The sequence below is a fragment of the Molossus molossus genome, unplaced genomic scaffold (assembly GCF_014108415.1).
Source record: "Molossus molossus isolate mMolMol1 unplaced genomic scaffold, mMolMol1.p scaffold_m16_p_8, whole genome shotgun sequence".
NCBI classification, from domain to species: Eukaryota; Metazoa; Chordata; class Mammalia; order Chiroptera; family Molossidae; genus Molossus; species Molossus molossus.
In genome coordinates, this window is record NW_023425402.1 from 47,007,612 (window position 1) to 47,024,868 (window position 17,257).

At 36.9% G+C, this 17,257-nt stretch overlaps 1 protein-coding gene across 2 annotated transcripts in view; it reads left to right on the forward strand.

Moving 5' to 3' along the window:
- Nucleotides 1–278: 278 nt before the first annotated feature.
- SESN1 (sestrin 1) overlaps nt 279–17,257 on the forward strand; it is a 100,185-nt gene continuing 83,206 nt past the window's right edge. For both annotated transcript variants that reach the window (XR_004957594.1, XM_036248058.1), the window contains exon 1: nt 279–973. Coding sequence is in view for 1 of the 2 variants with exons in the window: in XM_036248058.1 (XP_036103951.1) it covers nt 695–973 (279 nt within the window). In the remaining variant the exon portion in view is untranslated. The remainder of the gene's footprint in view (nt 974–17,257) is intronic.

Here is a 17,257-nt window from a genome sequence, read left to right on the forward strand (position 1 = left end):
GACATCGGAGAAGAAACGGCATCTGCCCAAGGGTCTGGAACCGACGGAGTCGGAGACGCTTTCCTTCAACGTTGCTGCCGAGTCAGCGACTGCTGGAGGCTGCCACCCCACGGGAGTGCCTGGATCTTCGGCCGCGGCGGCGAGTGAACCAGGGCTCGGCGAGCCTTCCCAGCCCGCGTCCAGCCGGCCGCCGAGGCGCAGGGAGGAGCTGCGGAGGGCGGGGACTGGTGCCGGAGGAGGGGCGGGGTGGGAACGCTCTGGAGGACCCGGTGGCTGCCAGACAAAAACCCCGAATGGCTGGAGGGCGTTCAGCTGTTACCAGCCTTTTGGGGCAGAGCACGGATTTGACAGCTCCACAGCGTGAGGATATCCGCTGATCCTGCAAGACGGAGGCGAACTCTTCCCTGTCCAGCAAAGCCAGCACAGTAAGGTTTCAACTTTCCAACTTTGTGTTTTCAGTCTCTCATTAGAAGACGGTCCCTTCGTGTAGAAGAAGAGGGTGAGCTCTACCTTGTAGATCGCTTGGAAGTCATCAGTATAAAAGACAGTCTGGTTCCAGATGTCACCCAGACGTGTGTTTTCATGAAGATTCGATTTATCTGATTCTTAACATTTCTCGTTTTAAAAATACTAAGTGCTTTTGGGGACATGCTGAAAGGTAACTGAAGACTGCTAAGAAAAACCTCCATTTGTCATGGCTGAAGGAGAGAATGAAGTGAGGTGGGATGGACTGTGCAGTAGAGATTCAACTACTAGGGAGACAGCACTGGAAAACATTAGGCAAATCATTTTGAGAAAAACTGAGTATCTTCGTGCGGTGAAAGAGACACCTTATCGTCCATCGGATGGACTTTCAAATGCTGTTTCTTTGGATGGGTTGAATAAGCTTCTTGCTCATCTACTTATGCTTTCTAAGAGGTGTCCCTTTAAAGATGTAAGAGAGAAAAGTGAGTTTATTTTGAAGAGCGTCCAGGTAAGGAAGAGCATTGTAATTACAACTGTCTATAAAAGTATAGAGAAATTTTAGTTGCACTTAAATTCACTTTGTATTTAGTTCTAATAGGTTGTTGTATGAACTCTATGAATTTGCTCTACATCTTAAGTATAGAGTGTTCTGTAAAACATTGAATTTGGGGCCAAAATTGTACAAGAGGAACTAAAGTAAAAGTAATTTTCAAATATGAGTAAACACACGTTGTCTTTCTAGAGAGTTTTAGCAGATACTACATTCCTCCTGGAAAAATATGTGAAAGTCACAGTTAGTTGCTAGTAAAGACTTGCTTTAACTTACATTTATTTTTACATGTTGTTGGGAAGTGTAGCCAGTATGCTTTTCACATTGTTACAAACTGTTTTGTGTGGCAGGTTTCACATTTAAAAATGATAATGCCCATTAAATGTTTCCTTGTCAGCTTGTTCAAGATAAGTGGTGAAACAATTTTCTCTTGTTCTTAAAAACAAAGCAAAAAATCCAGGGTCTGTTCTCTAAATGCAACCTTTCTTTTTTTCAAAAAAAGAATTACATAAAATAATAAAAGCTTATGTCATAAAAGCTGAAAGCTTCAGATTTAAAATTTGGACTCAGGTGGAGTGTATGGTAGAAATACTTTTATGGTAAATTACTCAACTAGCTTTCTCTGTGTTTGCTTAAGTAGTTTCTTTTCATTTTCACATACTTATCTATTTAAATTGTGAGTGCAACAGGTTAAACATACAGTTTTCCTCCTGTTTTGTATATAATAAATGTATCCCATTTTATTAGAAGATTTATTGAAAAGGTTTTTTTTTTTTAAAAGAGAGGTTGTTTTTAGATATTAAGAATTCTCAGTAGCCCTCTATGCTTGTCAGTCTAAATCTATATGTGTTGTTCAAAGTCATAGTGTGAGAAGTTCTTAAAATTTATAATTTATTTGGGTATTGACTACAACAACCTTTTTTTTTTTGTAATGGGGTCATCATTTTGCACATCAAGTACTGTTGCATAGTTAAGGGTGGAGTGTGTAGGACTACATGATCCATGTTTTTTGAATTTTTGTGTTCAATTCTGTTTCTTGCTGTCGGTATACTTCACTTTGGTTTCTTCTTTAACCTTTCATTTTGCTGCTTATTTGTGTTAAAATGGTAAACCAGATAACCACTTTTGTTAAGAGTTATGGTGAAAACAAAAGTAATTAGGCTCTGGGGAGTACAGGGTCGAAGGACTGTAATATAGTGGTAAGTAAATGGATACTGAATCAGACAACAGACTGGGCTCACAGCATCTCTGTTATTAATATACTACATAACCTTGGACATGTAAGTCACTTGACTTGTTTTAGCTTGGATTTCCACATCTGTAAAATGGGAATAATAACATAGAGCTGTTGTGAGAATTAAATGTGGTGTAAAGTGCCCCAATACGTTGTGAATGATTCTCTCCTCTTTCATAACTGACATACATGGACTATGTGATATAGTACCTTTCGGGATTCATTCATTCATCCTGTAAAATGATTCAACGCCCTCCTTGACTGTAAAGATTTCCCATATATTTATACTCTCTTTTTTGTCTCTGCATCTATTGCACTTTATTCCTGTCACAATTTTAACAGGCACTTTACTTATATTGTGCTACAATCATGTTTATGTGTCTGTCTCCCCCAGGAGGGCTATAAGTTCTCAAGAGAATTGGCTGGGACCTGGAGGCTACTAAATAAATATCCAGTGGATGAACACATTTATATTTGGCTTCTTTTTGTTTCTTATCAGTCTGAATAGATGAAGTTACCAAATTAGGGAGTTTCCATCCCCACATCATTCAGTCATACCTTCATTCAACTAGTGTTATGGAACCCCAGCTGAATGCCATTCTGAGAACTGAGAACCAGTGGTGAACAATTTTGACATTCTGCTGAAGGGAAACAGACCATAAAGAAGTAAACAAATAATGTAATTTTAGATAGTAAGAGAAGACTTCCCTGAAGAGATGACATTTACGTAGAGATTTGATGAGTGAATAAATATTATCATGGCAAAAATGATATTTTTGAGTGGGACATTCCAGACATAGGGAACAATATGTGTGGAGAACTCATGGCAAGAAAGAGCACATGAGTTTTAGGAACTGACAGTAATGAAGTGTGATTGGCATACAGCTTGATGGGAGTGTGAAAGCTTAAGCACAAAATTACATAATCTCTCCTCGACTCAGTTTTCTCATCTGCAAAATGAGGGTAATGCTAATAGATCCTGCTTCACAACAAGAATAAAATGAATTAATACTTGCAAAGCATAGCACAGTGCTTAGCACATAAGTGCTCAGAAATGTTAGGAATTCTTACTGTTTTTAGGCAGCCAGATAACAGAGGATCTTGTAAGCTGTGTTAATATCTGTGTAATTTATCCTAAGAAGAAAGGGAAGCCCCTGAGGGGTTATGAACAAGATGGTGACAAGATCCATTGTGTATTAGAAGGATTGCTTTGGAAGCAATGAGGAGAATGGATTTCAGAGGTCAAGAGTGGATGTGCAACATTATTTTGGAAGTTGTCCACTAGTCCAAAGCAAAAATGATGGTGGAGTAGGATAGTGGAAAAAGTCAGAAAAAGTGAATGGGTTTGAGAGATAGCTAGGAGTTAGAAACCATAGGATATAATGTTTAATTGTATATAGGAGGTAAGGAAAATAACAAAAATCAAGGATGGCTTGAAAGTTTCTGGTTTTGACTACTTGGTGAATAGTTCAATAATTTCCTGAGACAAAAGAGTGGCAGAGGAATTTAGGGAGAAACTGAGTTTTGTTTCAGACGTGTTGAGATTTCATTGCCTATATTACATCTTATTCGAAATAGCTCACAAAGGGATTTCTGCCCCTGCTACCACTGTTCTAATTCTGCTATTATCTCTTACTTTTCCAGGCTTAATCCATCCTCCACCTTTATATCCTTCCTTCAGGTAACTACAGGTCTAAAAGAAAATCTGAGCCCTGTCCAGTTTGGCTCAGCGGTTAGAGTATCAGCCTTCAGATCGAAGGGTCTAGGGTTGATTCCTGTCAAGGGCACGTACTTGGGTTGCAGGTTTGATCCCTGACCCCAGTTGGGGTTGTTTGGGAGGCAACCGATTGATGTGTCTCTCTCACATCTCTCTCTCTCTCTCTCTCTCTCTCTCTCTTTCTCTCTCTCTTTCTCTTTCTTTCTCTACCCCTCTTTCCCTCCCTCCCTCCCTCTCTCCTCTTCTCCCTCCCTCTCTCCCTCCCTCCCTCCCTCCCTTCTCCCTCTTTCCCTCCCACTGGCTCTAAAAATCAATGGAAAAATATCCTTGGATGAGGATTAACAACAACAACAAGAGGAAATCTGACCATGTTACTCTCCTGCCAAAAATGCTTTAAATTAGGATAGAATCTAAACTTCTTAAGAATTCTTGCATCATCTGGCTCCCACTTACCACCCTAGCCTCGCTGCCCACCACTCCCAGGCTCACTGTTCACACTAGAATCAGCCTCACATGGAAAACCAAATAATTCAAATGTAGTGTGCCATAATGCTTTTTGTTATTCATTAGTAAAGCAACAGCAGATGAACGGCCTCTGCAATTCCTGCAGGTGTTCCCGAAGATCCTTAATTGCTGTAGGTCAGCTCAGAGGACTATATAGTTAGGAAGAGAGAGATGGGAGGGCATCTCTGTTTGCATTCCTGTTGTTAAATTTATTGATTTCATGTCAACATATTTAAATTTGTTCAACACAGTTTTGAGAACTATTCTGTGCCAGGCACTGTACTGGGGACTGGGAAATCAGTAATATTTGTTCCCTGCTTTTGAGGAAGGCCATCTATTCTCATAGGAGGCTTTATTTTATTTTTTACCAATTTAACCCCATTACCTTTTTTAAAAAATATGTTTTTATTGATGTTTTTTAGAGAGAGAGATAGAAACATCAATTGGCTGTCTCCTGCTTGCCCCCTACTGGGGATTGAGCCTGGAACCCGGGCATGTGCCCTGACTGGGAATAGAACTGGGACCTCTCAGTCCATGGGAGGCCGCTCAATAATTATGGGCCGGGCTTATAATACCTTTTTGATATGCCGAATTCCCGAAACCAGTGGTTCTCAACTGTCCTAATGCAGCGACCCTTTAATACAGCTCTTCATGTTGTGGTGACCCCCAACCATAAAATTATTTTCGTTGCTACTTCATAACTGTAATTTTGCTACTGTTATGTCTTAGGCAACCCCCGTGAAAGGGTCGTTCGACCCCCAAAGGGGTCGCAACCCACAGGTTGAGAACCGCTGCCCTAAACAAAGGAACAGTAGTAATACACTGGCTTAATATACTAATCAAGTCCACTGGTAAACTGTGGCTAATGATGCACGTAATTAGGGGGGAAATGTGAGTGTATGTATATACATAAAAAGATTATGAGTAATAGTCAAAATAGCCAAGTACATTTTCAAGAATGGACATTTGATCATTTTCAGTTCTGTCTGAAAATGTCTGAAGTAATTAGGCTTAAGATAGAAAATTTAGGCCAAGTAACAAGTATTTATCTTTAAGTGGGATGGACGAGGTATTCCTTTAGTGAAGTGATTGTTACACCCCAGCAAGAAATGAAACAAGCTGTTGGGTATGGTGCACATTTACAGTTGTTAGAATTCCAGTTGGAGTATTCAGTTGGTACCAATTGGGGAATATATGGTTTGTAAGCTTAACAATAAGAGGATGATTATTTTGCATAATAAGTCTGGAGGTTGGGCAGTTTCAAGCTTGATTGATTTATTAACTGAATTATATTGCCTTTCTGTTTCCATTTTTTTGTTCTCCTTTCTTCAACATAGCAAATGCTATCTACTCATGGTTGCAGGATTGCTACATCAGTTAAAGACATCTGCAGCTTAGAAGAATTTCTTCCCTTGTGTCTACCAGGGAAGAAAAGCTTTTCCCAGAACCCCTCCAGCATACTTCCTCTTATTTTCTATTGACTGGTATTGGGTCACATGCCCTTTTCTAAGCCAGTCATTGGCAAGGAAATTGGGCATTTCTACTTTTGGTTCAGACAAATCTGAATTCAGTCCCTAAGAGCCAGGAGAGCCCTATCACTTGAACAAAGAATTTCTGTTAGTGAGGAAGAAGGGGGACAGAAGGCAGTTAGGGTTAGTCACAGGCTGCTATTAAAACTGTTCTTACATCTAATTAGGTAATATATTGTTTTGGTCTAGTTATAATTTAGATTCTATTTGATTAGAAACAATTTATAATGATGCTATAAAATATAACAGATTAGGGACATTCTAGAAGCAGATTTGACCTTTTTAAATGCTTGTTTTGATTTCTTTTTTTTTTTTAAATCCTCACCCGAGGATATTTTTCCAAACATCTTCAGATAGAGTGGGAGAGGGAGAGAGAGAGAAAAAGAGAGAGAGAAACATCAGTGTGAGAGAGCTGCATCGATTGGCTGCCCCCAAACAGGGACGAACTGCAACTGAGGTACATGCCCTTGGCCCAAATTGAACCTGCGACTCTTTGCTCCATGGGGTGACACTGTAACCCCTGAGCCAAACTGGCCAGGGCTGTTTTGATTTCTTTTTTACTACCATGTCTCATCAAAGCCCAAACTTTAAGGTAGTGCATCTCAAATACTCACTGCTGACTCTTAGATCACAACAAATATGAGATTCCTCTTTCAGTATTTATACTAAGCTTCTTTCTTCCATATCCACTAACTTTTCTGGCCTTTTTTACACTGAGAACTCAGTCCCTTTCCCTCAGAAAGCCTCCAGGCTTACTTTTCTACTCAGTGCTACCTCTCGTTTCTCTTTGACCACTTTCTTTCCTTGCTTTTGAGCTCAGAGGAGAATACTATTTACTTTCAGGTTGTTTGGGCATCTTTGAATGGAAGATGTGAAGAAATTGAAGGTAAATCTTTTTTCCCAAATGGTTTGAAGACAAGTAAAGAGCCTGTTCTCCCCCCACCTCCCATATAAATACATCCCATCCTCTTCCTTTGCTCTGACTTCAGAAAGATTGAAACTAACAAGGATACTCTTTTTTAAAGTTTTCAGCTTTCTAAGTATTTTATTCATGTTACAGTGTCCCAGTGGTCTCTAGCATGAGGGAATAAAAGAAAAGAAAAAATAAACCAGAATGATTAATTTTAAAAATATTTTTCTAACATAGTTATTGTTTGGTTTATAAATGGGAAGTAGTGTTTTGCAGGGAAATGGGATGTTAAATACTTGCTTATTAGATTTTTATTTAAGGTCATGGGTTATTCATGCTATCATGGAGAACCCTCTGAACAGTTTAGCTTAATTACAATTTTCTCATCTTTAACAGCTGTGCCCTTAAAGTGCTTGCTATACAGATCATTCATGGAATAAAATATATATATTTTTTATTTTATTGGAATAAAATAAGTAGGTTCTCTTTGTTTCAGAGTTATATTTTTCTTTTGGCAAGCCATTAGAAATTTGTCAGATATCTTTTAAACTACTTGAATAGATAAATAATAACTCAAACAGGCAACTTAAGGATTTGCTGAAACTTTGACCTGAAAGATGAATGTAGCTGTGGAATCTTGGGTATAATAAAGGATTATTAATCACTTAAACTTTGACACAATGGGTCCCTAAATGGTGTTATGTCTTAATCATAAAGAATTTTCATATTTAAAAACAGAAAATGTTGCCCAGCCAGTATGGCTCACTGGTCAACTCATGCACCAAGAGGTTGCCGGTTCGATTCCTGTTCAGGGCACATGCCCTGGTTGTGGGCCAAATCCCCCCGGGGGACATGCCAATCAGTGTTCTCTCTCATAGATGTTTCTGTCTCCCTCTCCCTTCCTCTCTCTCTCTCTAAAAAGCAATAAAGAAATAAAACAACAACATAAAATGTTTGTTTGCTAGCAAATTAGCATGGACTGGAGGAACTGTAGACATCAGAAAACTTAGAATTTGTGGAAGGACAAGGGGAGATGCTGGGGGGCGGGGGCAATGCTTACAATACATAGAAGGATAAAAGTACTGCTGGAAGTACATCAGCACCCAGCAAGCCTGGCCACCAATTTCAATCTCTTCTTTATCACAATTTCTCAATCAATCGGTTTTTTCATACCATGGTAAAATATTTACTTTTTTAATGGAAGTCAATGGAAAATAGGATTTACTTTGACCCAGCTTTTCTAGATCACTTATTACATTGAGTAAGAAAGACCTCAGTTGACTTTGATGAAATTAGCTGCCACAGTATACTTAGGGGTATGTGAGGGTACTTCAGACTATTTGATGATGGTATTGCTATGGGCACTTGGCAGACAGGAAATTTAAGTATGAAAACCTCAGCTAGATAAGTCATAGTATGGGCACATTATTTCATGCTTTGTTTTTTTTCCTGTTGGTTACGACACCAAGTTAAACTAGTGTTGGTAAAGATAGATTTACGATGGCGTTTGTGCATAGAAAAAAGTGTTTAAAAGTATTCTTGTTTTTTTTTTTTTAATGTCTTTTTCACTGGAAATATTTAGGGAGTTTTTGTAGGGTAACAATTAGGACCATTAATTAGATTTTCCCGGTTGACATTTTTATTGTTAAAAGTCTGTGTATTACTAGTAGACTGTCACAACTTGTGACGTTTCAATTTATAAGAAAAAAACTTGTGAAATTTAGTAACCTAAGAATTATCTGTCTTCTTATGCTCTACTCTCTTTTATATAACTAATAGAAAATATCTGATTAGATTGCAGTGAAATATGGAATTACCTTAGAAAAATGAGATACTTTTAGTTTTATTTTATTTAAATCTTACCGTATTTCTTTAATTTAAAAAGGAAAAGGTCTTTCTAGATTTATAAATTATTTCTTATATTATGTAATTGTCTTAAAACAACTTCCTAAGCTTTTAAATCATACTAAAGGGAAATAAAATTTATGATGTGAGTTTTGTGAGTTATATTACCCAAATCAACTTTTATATATAAATATTCATTAAATGAATACTATTCACTTAGTCTTTTAACTTTATATATATACACATATATATACACACACACATATATATAGGATAACTTGTCATTTCTATGTGTAATAGTCAGTAAAGTCTAATTAGAATTTTAGTTTACTCCACTAACAGTGAGCATTTACTGTTTTGATACTTCAGTGTTTGACAAGCATTGCATACTCGTCTTTAAATTTTACATGATTTCATTTTCTAGCAAGTTGGCAGGTGTTAGCTGTCTATAATTATAACAGTAATTTTTCAAATGCTATTCATAGCCTAAACACAGCAAGAAATTCTTCTGATCATGTGATAAAGACCAAGCCTTGCAAAATAGTGGCAGAGTGGTGGTACTAAAGGACATATTTAGGAGAAGCCTTTCAAAAGTAAAAAGTGATAGCGAGACAGGTTTTCTCACAAAATAAGGTCTCTCAAAGTCGTTAATAGTGACTACACCTCACCAAATTAAGGTGTGCCTACTCGCTCAACTAACAAGTAATGTATACATTGGCAGACTTATTAAAACTAACTTAAATTTACTCAGTTTTGTTGATGACAGAGGTTATAAGTATAAGAAATAATTGAAATTTTATTGAACCAATGTAGATTTTACCATTGAACCTAGTGATTTATTTCTTCTTACTTCATTCATTAGGTGTGTGTTGTTGTGCCTACTGTATACCAAACATTATGCTTATCTATCTTTTGACATGTCAAAGGAAAGGCTGTAAGTTTCACTTAATTTTAATAATGATTCTACTTAAAAACAAAAACAAAAGAGGAATTTTGTATTTTCTTTTTTATCTACTTTGTGATATGATTATACAAATTCAAGGAGATTATATTGATAAAGCACTCTGTAAAGTTCAATATATTTTACAAATTTAATTATGAATTAACTCTTGGAACTTTTACTTATCTGTAAATGAGGATAATAATAACAATATCACAGGGTAGTTTTGAGAATAACATGAAAAGCATCTAGAAGTGGGTCTGATACATAGTAAATGCTCAACAAATATTGGTGATGATGATGAAAATGGTGAACTTGATCTAGGTCATTTAGCTAAAGAATTGAATTCCAAACCAGCATTACTTTTGGGTTTGATTTTTATACAGTGCACACTTTGTATCTATGTGTATTAACACCTCTAATTTCCTTTTGTACACTAAATTTTTATCTATTGGCTGATTAATAAAGATGTACAACTTTATCATAGGGTTTTTCTAACCAGCCACTACCTCATACTTGCTCTGAATTTTGCTCCAGGGCTGATAGCACATCTATGGCATCTCTCCTCTCCTTGGAGTCCAACACCACTCTGGTATGTCGGCATGGCACCAGCAGGGAGGGGTTGCAAGCAGGCAGCTGCATGCGTCATCCAAGTGGTCCTGTGCACTTGGAGAGGTCCATGGCCAAGGCTTGTGCTGCAGTATCTGGACACCATTGGAGGATAATAGGACCAAGGCTTTGTAGTCAGACCTGGCTTTAAATCCTGCTCTGCCAAACTCTGTGACATTGGGCAAGTTACATAGCCTTAAGTCTCAGTTCCCCCACAGAATTTGTGAAGATTAAATGAGGTAACGTCCAATGCTTACTGGGACCCAGTGAGCACTGAACAAACGTTAATTATTAGTATTATGTTCTGTCCACACAACGCATTGGCATAAAATGCTCTTTAGGGTACCCTAAGTCTCTGGGCAACTAGGAAAGTTATCACCTACTTTCCAGGTTCCCTGGCTCTAGGGAATAGCACTCTAGAGGATCTAGCACTTCTAGGAACCAAATTAAGGATTTTATAAATATTTGTTTTCCACAGCAACACCAAAAGAGTAGGTATTCCCATTTTATGTATCAGAAAAAAATCAAGGCCCAGACAGGCTCATAAGTTGCCCAAGGTATCATTGCTAGGAAGAGCAGGAGCCAGATTCAAACCCAGGCTGCGAGACGCCATAGTTTCAGTGTTATACTGCACTATCTGCTAAAACTTTAATATAAGTTATATATATATATTACTTTCTCTTCTAAATTATTTTTCATTCAGGATGAAATGTAAAACTTTGATGTTTCTAGGGGAAACCACATTCTCAGATGTTATTAAATTGCACGCCAAATTCTTATTTAAACCCTCACCCATCTTGAAATTGCGTTTAAACCCTGCCGAATCTTCACCTTTCACTGTGGCATGTTAATTTTCAGGGTGGTTCTGCACTGTGATCTTGTAAGTATGGTATACAAAAGGCTTATCTTTACATTAAGAGTTACCAAGCAAGATGATTTCTTTAGTGAACTGCCTAAAAGAAAATTTGGTGTATTTCCATGAGTAATAGAGTCAAGATTAGCTTTGAATGTTAAAAGAGCATTCTCCTTAGCTAGTTCATTGTTGCCATGACAGTGCTGGCAGGGTGAGTGTTGTAGTAACTCCTTGCAGTGATCTTATTTTAGACCCTAACGTTTGCAATGCTGAACATCCCCTTCCCTGCCCCACAAGTAACTCTAGTGGAAAAGTACTGGTTTTATAACTGGCTTCTGGCTTTGTAGCTGAAAGACTGCACTATTGTGGGCTTAAAAAAATAGTGTAGGAGTGTTGACTATTTTTCCTGTGGATTATGAATGTTTGAAATTTCCCAAAATATGGTATTGCATTACATGTCATACAGCAAGTTGTTTACAGCTAAAAAGGGGCCTCAATTGTCTTTTTACAAATCAACCCCAAATTGTATCATACATTGAGCTCATATAGAAATAATTTTTCCATTTATGGTGTTGGATTCTTTATTCAGTTATTATGGAATATTAACATTAGAACCATAAATGATGTGTTTATAAACAGTGTAGAAAAGTACTTTTTTCTTATTCTTTTCATAATTTGACATTTTTCTGATCAAATTTGAATATTTTAATCTTGATATCCTTAAATTGTGAATACCTTATATAATGATTTAAAGAAATCATCCAATATCATCCAATTTGAGCTATGTAGTTAAAATAACATAATTGTTGAGGTGTTTTAAAGTACTTTACTGCTTTTTACTCATTGGAAGTCCTGTTCTAACTATACTGTTAAGTACAAAATATTTTCAAACTCATACTAGTAAGTGCCATTTTATATACTTTTGTGTACCATTTGTTAGTTCAGAGTTTTGATATCTATGGCATGTACCTTAAAAATCTAGTATAGTATGATAAAACAAAATGATCTTGACAACAAACCTTGTCAAAGAAGATGGAAAATTTAATTTTATACTTCCTTCATTAGTGACAATTACTACAAATGATTACATTTACTTTTTTCCTAAATGCTGCATTGAAAGTTTTGTTCATCTTCCTTAATGCTTATGTAAGCAAATCTTGCACAGTTGGGTTTGTACTAAGTAATTGAGTAGGAATTTTAGGCAAGCCATTTTCTTTTTTTTTTCAGTTTAATGTATAAAAATAATTTTCTAAACAAACAATTGACCCCAAGCTAGAGTTGTATTTGACTTTTTCACCAAGTAATGGGTATTTTAATCTTTATTATTATTTTTTTATTCCTTTGAATGCATTTTATTATCTCAGTGGTAATTATTCAGACTAAGTGGTATCTAATTCCAATCTACACTTATCTTTGATGGCTCTTTCTTTGAATTTGGGAATAGGTGTGTGGTAAAATGCTAAGAGTCAAACCTTGAGATAAATATTTTGTCTTTTTTTTTTTTTTTTATACTCACCCGAGGATATTTTTCCATTTTTTGTACAGATAGAGTGGGAGGGAGAGAGAGGAAAGGAGAGAGAGAGAAACATCGACGTGAAGGGACACATCGAGTGGCTGCCACCCGCACGACCAACCAGGGCCAGGGACAAACTGCAACCGAAGTACGTGCCCTTAGCAGGAACCGAACCCGGTCTCTCCGGACCGCAGGCCGACGCTCTAACCGCTGAGCCAAACTGGCCAGGGCGATATTTTGTCATTTTGATACTTCATATTTATATTAAATGCTTTTTATTGGCTGTAATGAAACTTAGTTATGGTTAGTTCTTTTTCCTTTGTTAAAATATTTAATGACAGGGTTATTGTTTTTTTTTCTTTTCCTAACCCCAACAGCATCTTCAGCTGACCTCCCTCTACATTTAAGGCTGAAATGAGTATAGTTGTTTAAAGTAAGAATTCATTTTAAATCTTTCTTTGTACCTGACATTGTTCTGGCACTGAGAAGGATATAAAAAGAAGTAGAAGACAACCACTACCCTTAAGACTTTTTCAGTGACGTAGAGGAAAAAATTTAAGAACAAATAAACATTGACTAAAAATGTTAAGTTTTATGGTACTAAGTTGACAATAGTGTAACTGTTGGTGGGGGGAGTGTATACATAGTAATTCTACATTTAGGATATCATCTGAAAAAAGATTTATGTAAGATGATAATTACTATACTGCTATTTCTGATACAAATGTATAATCTATATGTATTTTTATATATAAGTGGGTAATAATCTAAATATCTAATTAAATATTGATTAAATTATGGCATATCTGTAGAAAGGACTATTATATAGTTATTTAAAATTGTTTTAGAATATATTTATAGGAAAAGAAAAAATTATATATGTAATGGAAAAGCAACTTTTAAAGCAGTATGCCAACTATATATATTTTTATAGAGAGGACAAAAAGTTGGGAAACCCATATGTACCAAAATATTAACCATAGCTCTCTTTCAGAGGTGGGATTATTGGAGATTTAAAATTTTCTTTTTATAACAATCATTACAAAATACTTAATTTTATTGAGTTCTTACTATATGCCAGGCATTATTATAAACATTTTACATATAACATTTGCAAAATTTGAGGTGGGTTACAGGTTTTGAAGAAGCTGTCTTCCCAAAACAAAACAAATATACAAGTATGAACGCACCCACTCACTGTAAGATTAGATTAAGTTTTTGGTTTATTTAGCCTAGGAAACTTCTCAAAAGCTAGGCTTTCTCATTGAGAAGAACTATTTGCAGCCAGCCTGGGTGCTACTTTTCCTTGGCCCTCAGGTCTCCTAAAGGGGGTGCAACTGCTGGTGACACTGTCTGGGTCACACCAGATCTGCATAACTCAATTCTTGGTATACTGTTAACCTTTTTGTATTTGGGGTTTATATCCACATTCTGGAAGAATTTATAAAAACTATGCATTTTCTTTGAAGGCTCATTTGCATTATATATATATAATTTTTTTTTTTTTTTTACCTACAACAATTCTGTGAGGTGAGTTTTATATTTCATAGATGTGAAAACAGATAAAGAAACAAGTAGTGAATGCTGGGAGTCAGGAGGCATGTCTGTCTCCTAATTAATTCTATGTTCTTAACCATTAACCTGTTTTGCTATAGTATCTCTTTTTTTTTGTAATGAACTTGTTTTTTCATTTTTGGAAATGACTTAAAATCAATGTGGAAAAATATAATATATGGAGTGTTATAGTAATTCAAAGCAAGGGAAGATCAGATGGATTAGGACATTGATGGCAGCTTAATGGAGCAAATAAATTTTAATAATTAATTTTCCTTTTTAGTTCATCTGTTTGTTTATACAAGTATACACTGTTTCTATCCCCAACATGCCCAAACCAAACCTCTGATGACTAGCTGGAAGTAATTAAATCTGTTGTACTTTCCTGCAGACTGAGTTTTGGCCTCATCTTTGTTTCCTTTTTGTGGCTCCCTTTTATTTTCCTTTCACCACCTCAGTGCATGTATGAACATGCAACTGTGACTTTTATCACAGCTCCTTCTCACTACAGTACTGGGCATTGTAAATGAAACAGTTCCAGCTTGGCATTTTCCATGTGACAATACCATCGTAATTGAAAGACTGAGATGGCTAAAGGAAGTAAAATTTATATTCCATTTTAAAGCTCATTGAAAGAAGTAGAACTTGGTAGGATCTTGAGTCTCTCTGATGAATTAACCTTAAAACATAAACTAGGGCTGATGTTCAGCCAGTATTCATTGGCACAGCAATATGTGTTAAATACTGAAATATTTTCTACCAGCTGGCAAATAGTAAATAGAAACTGCAAAAGCAATAAAATTGGTGATACATAGTCAAGATGGGTGGTTTATCTTAGAAACCACATAGGCACTTGGGTTCCAAGCTGGTCTGATCACTGAAGCATGGAGCTGGGAAGTTTGAACAAGTGCCCTGTTACTTATTTCAAATATTGAGGTACAGAAGCCCTTGGATGGGAAAGAGAGACCAGGCAGGTGAACCTAATCTGTAAACCCACAAAAGAAGTGCCCAGTTGTGCCAAGGGTCCAGGCCTTGGTGGTAACTGAGGAATCTGCCACAAGCCAGGGATAGTCTCTCAGGGTACAGTCTCTCAGGTAAGCTTGAACAACTTTTCTTCAAGAATTGAATTAGCGCCCTGGCTGGTTTGGCTCAGCGGTTAGAGAGTCGGCCTGCGGTCCAGAGAGACCCGGGTTCTGTGTCCGCTAAGGGCACGTACCTTGGTTGCAGTTTGTCCCCGGCCCTGGTTGGTCGTGTGGGTGGCAACCACTCGATGTGTCCCTTTCACGTCGATGTTTCTCTCTCTCTCTTCCTCTCTCTCCCTCCTACTCTGTCTGAACAAAAAAAATGGAAAAATGTCCTCAAGTGAGGATAAAAAATAAAAATAAATAAAAAAAGAATTGAATTATCTGTTGCTTCTTAACAAATTTAATGATTTAAAACAATACACATTTATTATCTCACAATTTCTGTGCATCAGGAATATGGCTAAAGCTTAGCTAGGGCCTCTGCTTCAGAGTCTCTCAAGGGCTGCAATTAAGGTAGCGGCCAGGATTGTGGTCTCATCTGACAGCTCAAATGGGGAAGGATTTGCTTCCAAACTCACATGGTTGTTGTTAGGGTGTCAAACTCACATGGTAGTTTCTTGAGGATTGCTGGATTGAGAGCCTTAATTCCCTGCTAGTAGTTGGCTGGAGGCTGCTCTTAATTTCTTGCCATGTGGGCCTCTATACTTGCTTATTCCGAGAAAGCACCCGAGAAGAGCCAAAGACTAAGTACCAGCAAAAGGGTGCCAGCATGACAAAAATCACAGTCTTATAATCTTGGGAGAGACATACCATCACTTTTGCCTTAGTCTGTAGAAGCAAATCACTGTGTCCAGCCCATACTCAAGAGAAGCAGAATACACATGGAATGAATACCATAAGGTAGGGATCATTGAGGACCATTTTAAAAGCAGCCTACCACAACAACATATCTCCTAAAGCTAGAGGTTGGGCAGAGTGGACCTCCTTCCTTACTGTGAAGAGAGATGTGATTTAGGTTATGTGTCCAGGAACCTAATTAATGTCTAGAAGAGAATGTGATCCAGCAAGTGATTATGACCTGGGGCTCTGTTCCTTCTCCACCCTTGCAACCAGTCTCCAGGTAAAGAAATCTCATTTAGCCTGGCCAATGGATGGCCTTCCCTAGGCCCTGCTCCCTCACTGATGGCCCACCACAGTTCAGTTGGAGAGGCCAGCCCGTCAGCCTCTAGCAGCTAGCTTCTTGATCCTTTCTCTTTCTTTTTTTCTACCTTCCCCCAGACTCTTCTGTTCCCCCATTATTCCTGTGAGATCTAAGGAAATGTCCTGCTTTCCTTTCTTTGTACTAAAAGTAAAATAGCTTTTGTCCAAAAGGTAGGAAGTGACCATTCATTATGTAATGATTATCTAATGAGCTGTGAATCAAATCTTAGCCATGTCTATAATTTGAGGGAAAATCATATTAAAAAGAAAGCCCAAAACTTTTAAGAGCATTCTCAAATGTGTAATGAATGAGGTTAAACATTATTGCAAATCCAAATTTTTATTTAAATCTCCCAAATTCAAGTTGGTATACTTTACTATCAATTTAGTGGTATCTGAAAGGGAACAGATGAGGTAATTTATATATTTTTATTTTATAAACCCCAGTCTTTATGGGTTTTGCCTATTATAGAATAAGACCAAAGTGATTACGTATCTGATAGAAATTTTTAAAAAAATTTACCCCACTGAATACAATGTTAAATTGAGGCTAGGAAAGTTCTTGATTTTAGTGTGTGTACACACATGCACACACACACACACTTTCTCATTTTTGTATTTTTTAAAAAAAATAATTTGACCAAGTATTTGATTAAAATTAAGTTATGTTTTCTATATATATTTTAAATCTGGGAACTCTCTCTCTCTCTATATATATAATCTTCAAATGCTAACTGTTTCTTTCTCTCTGGACCATGGTTAATGCATTTCTACATTTCTCTAAAATTTTCATAATGGCTACTTTTGTC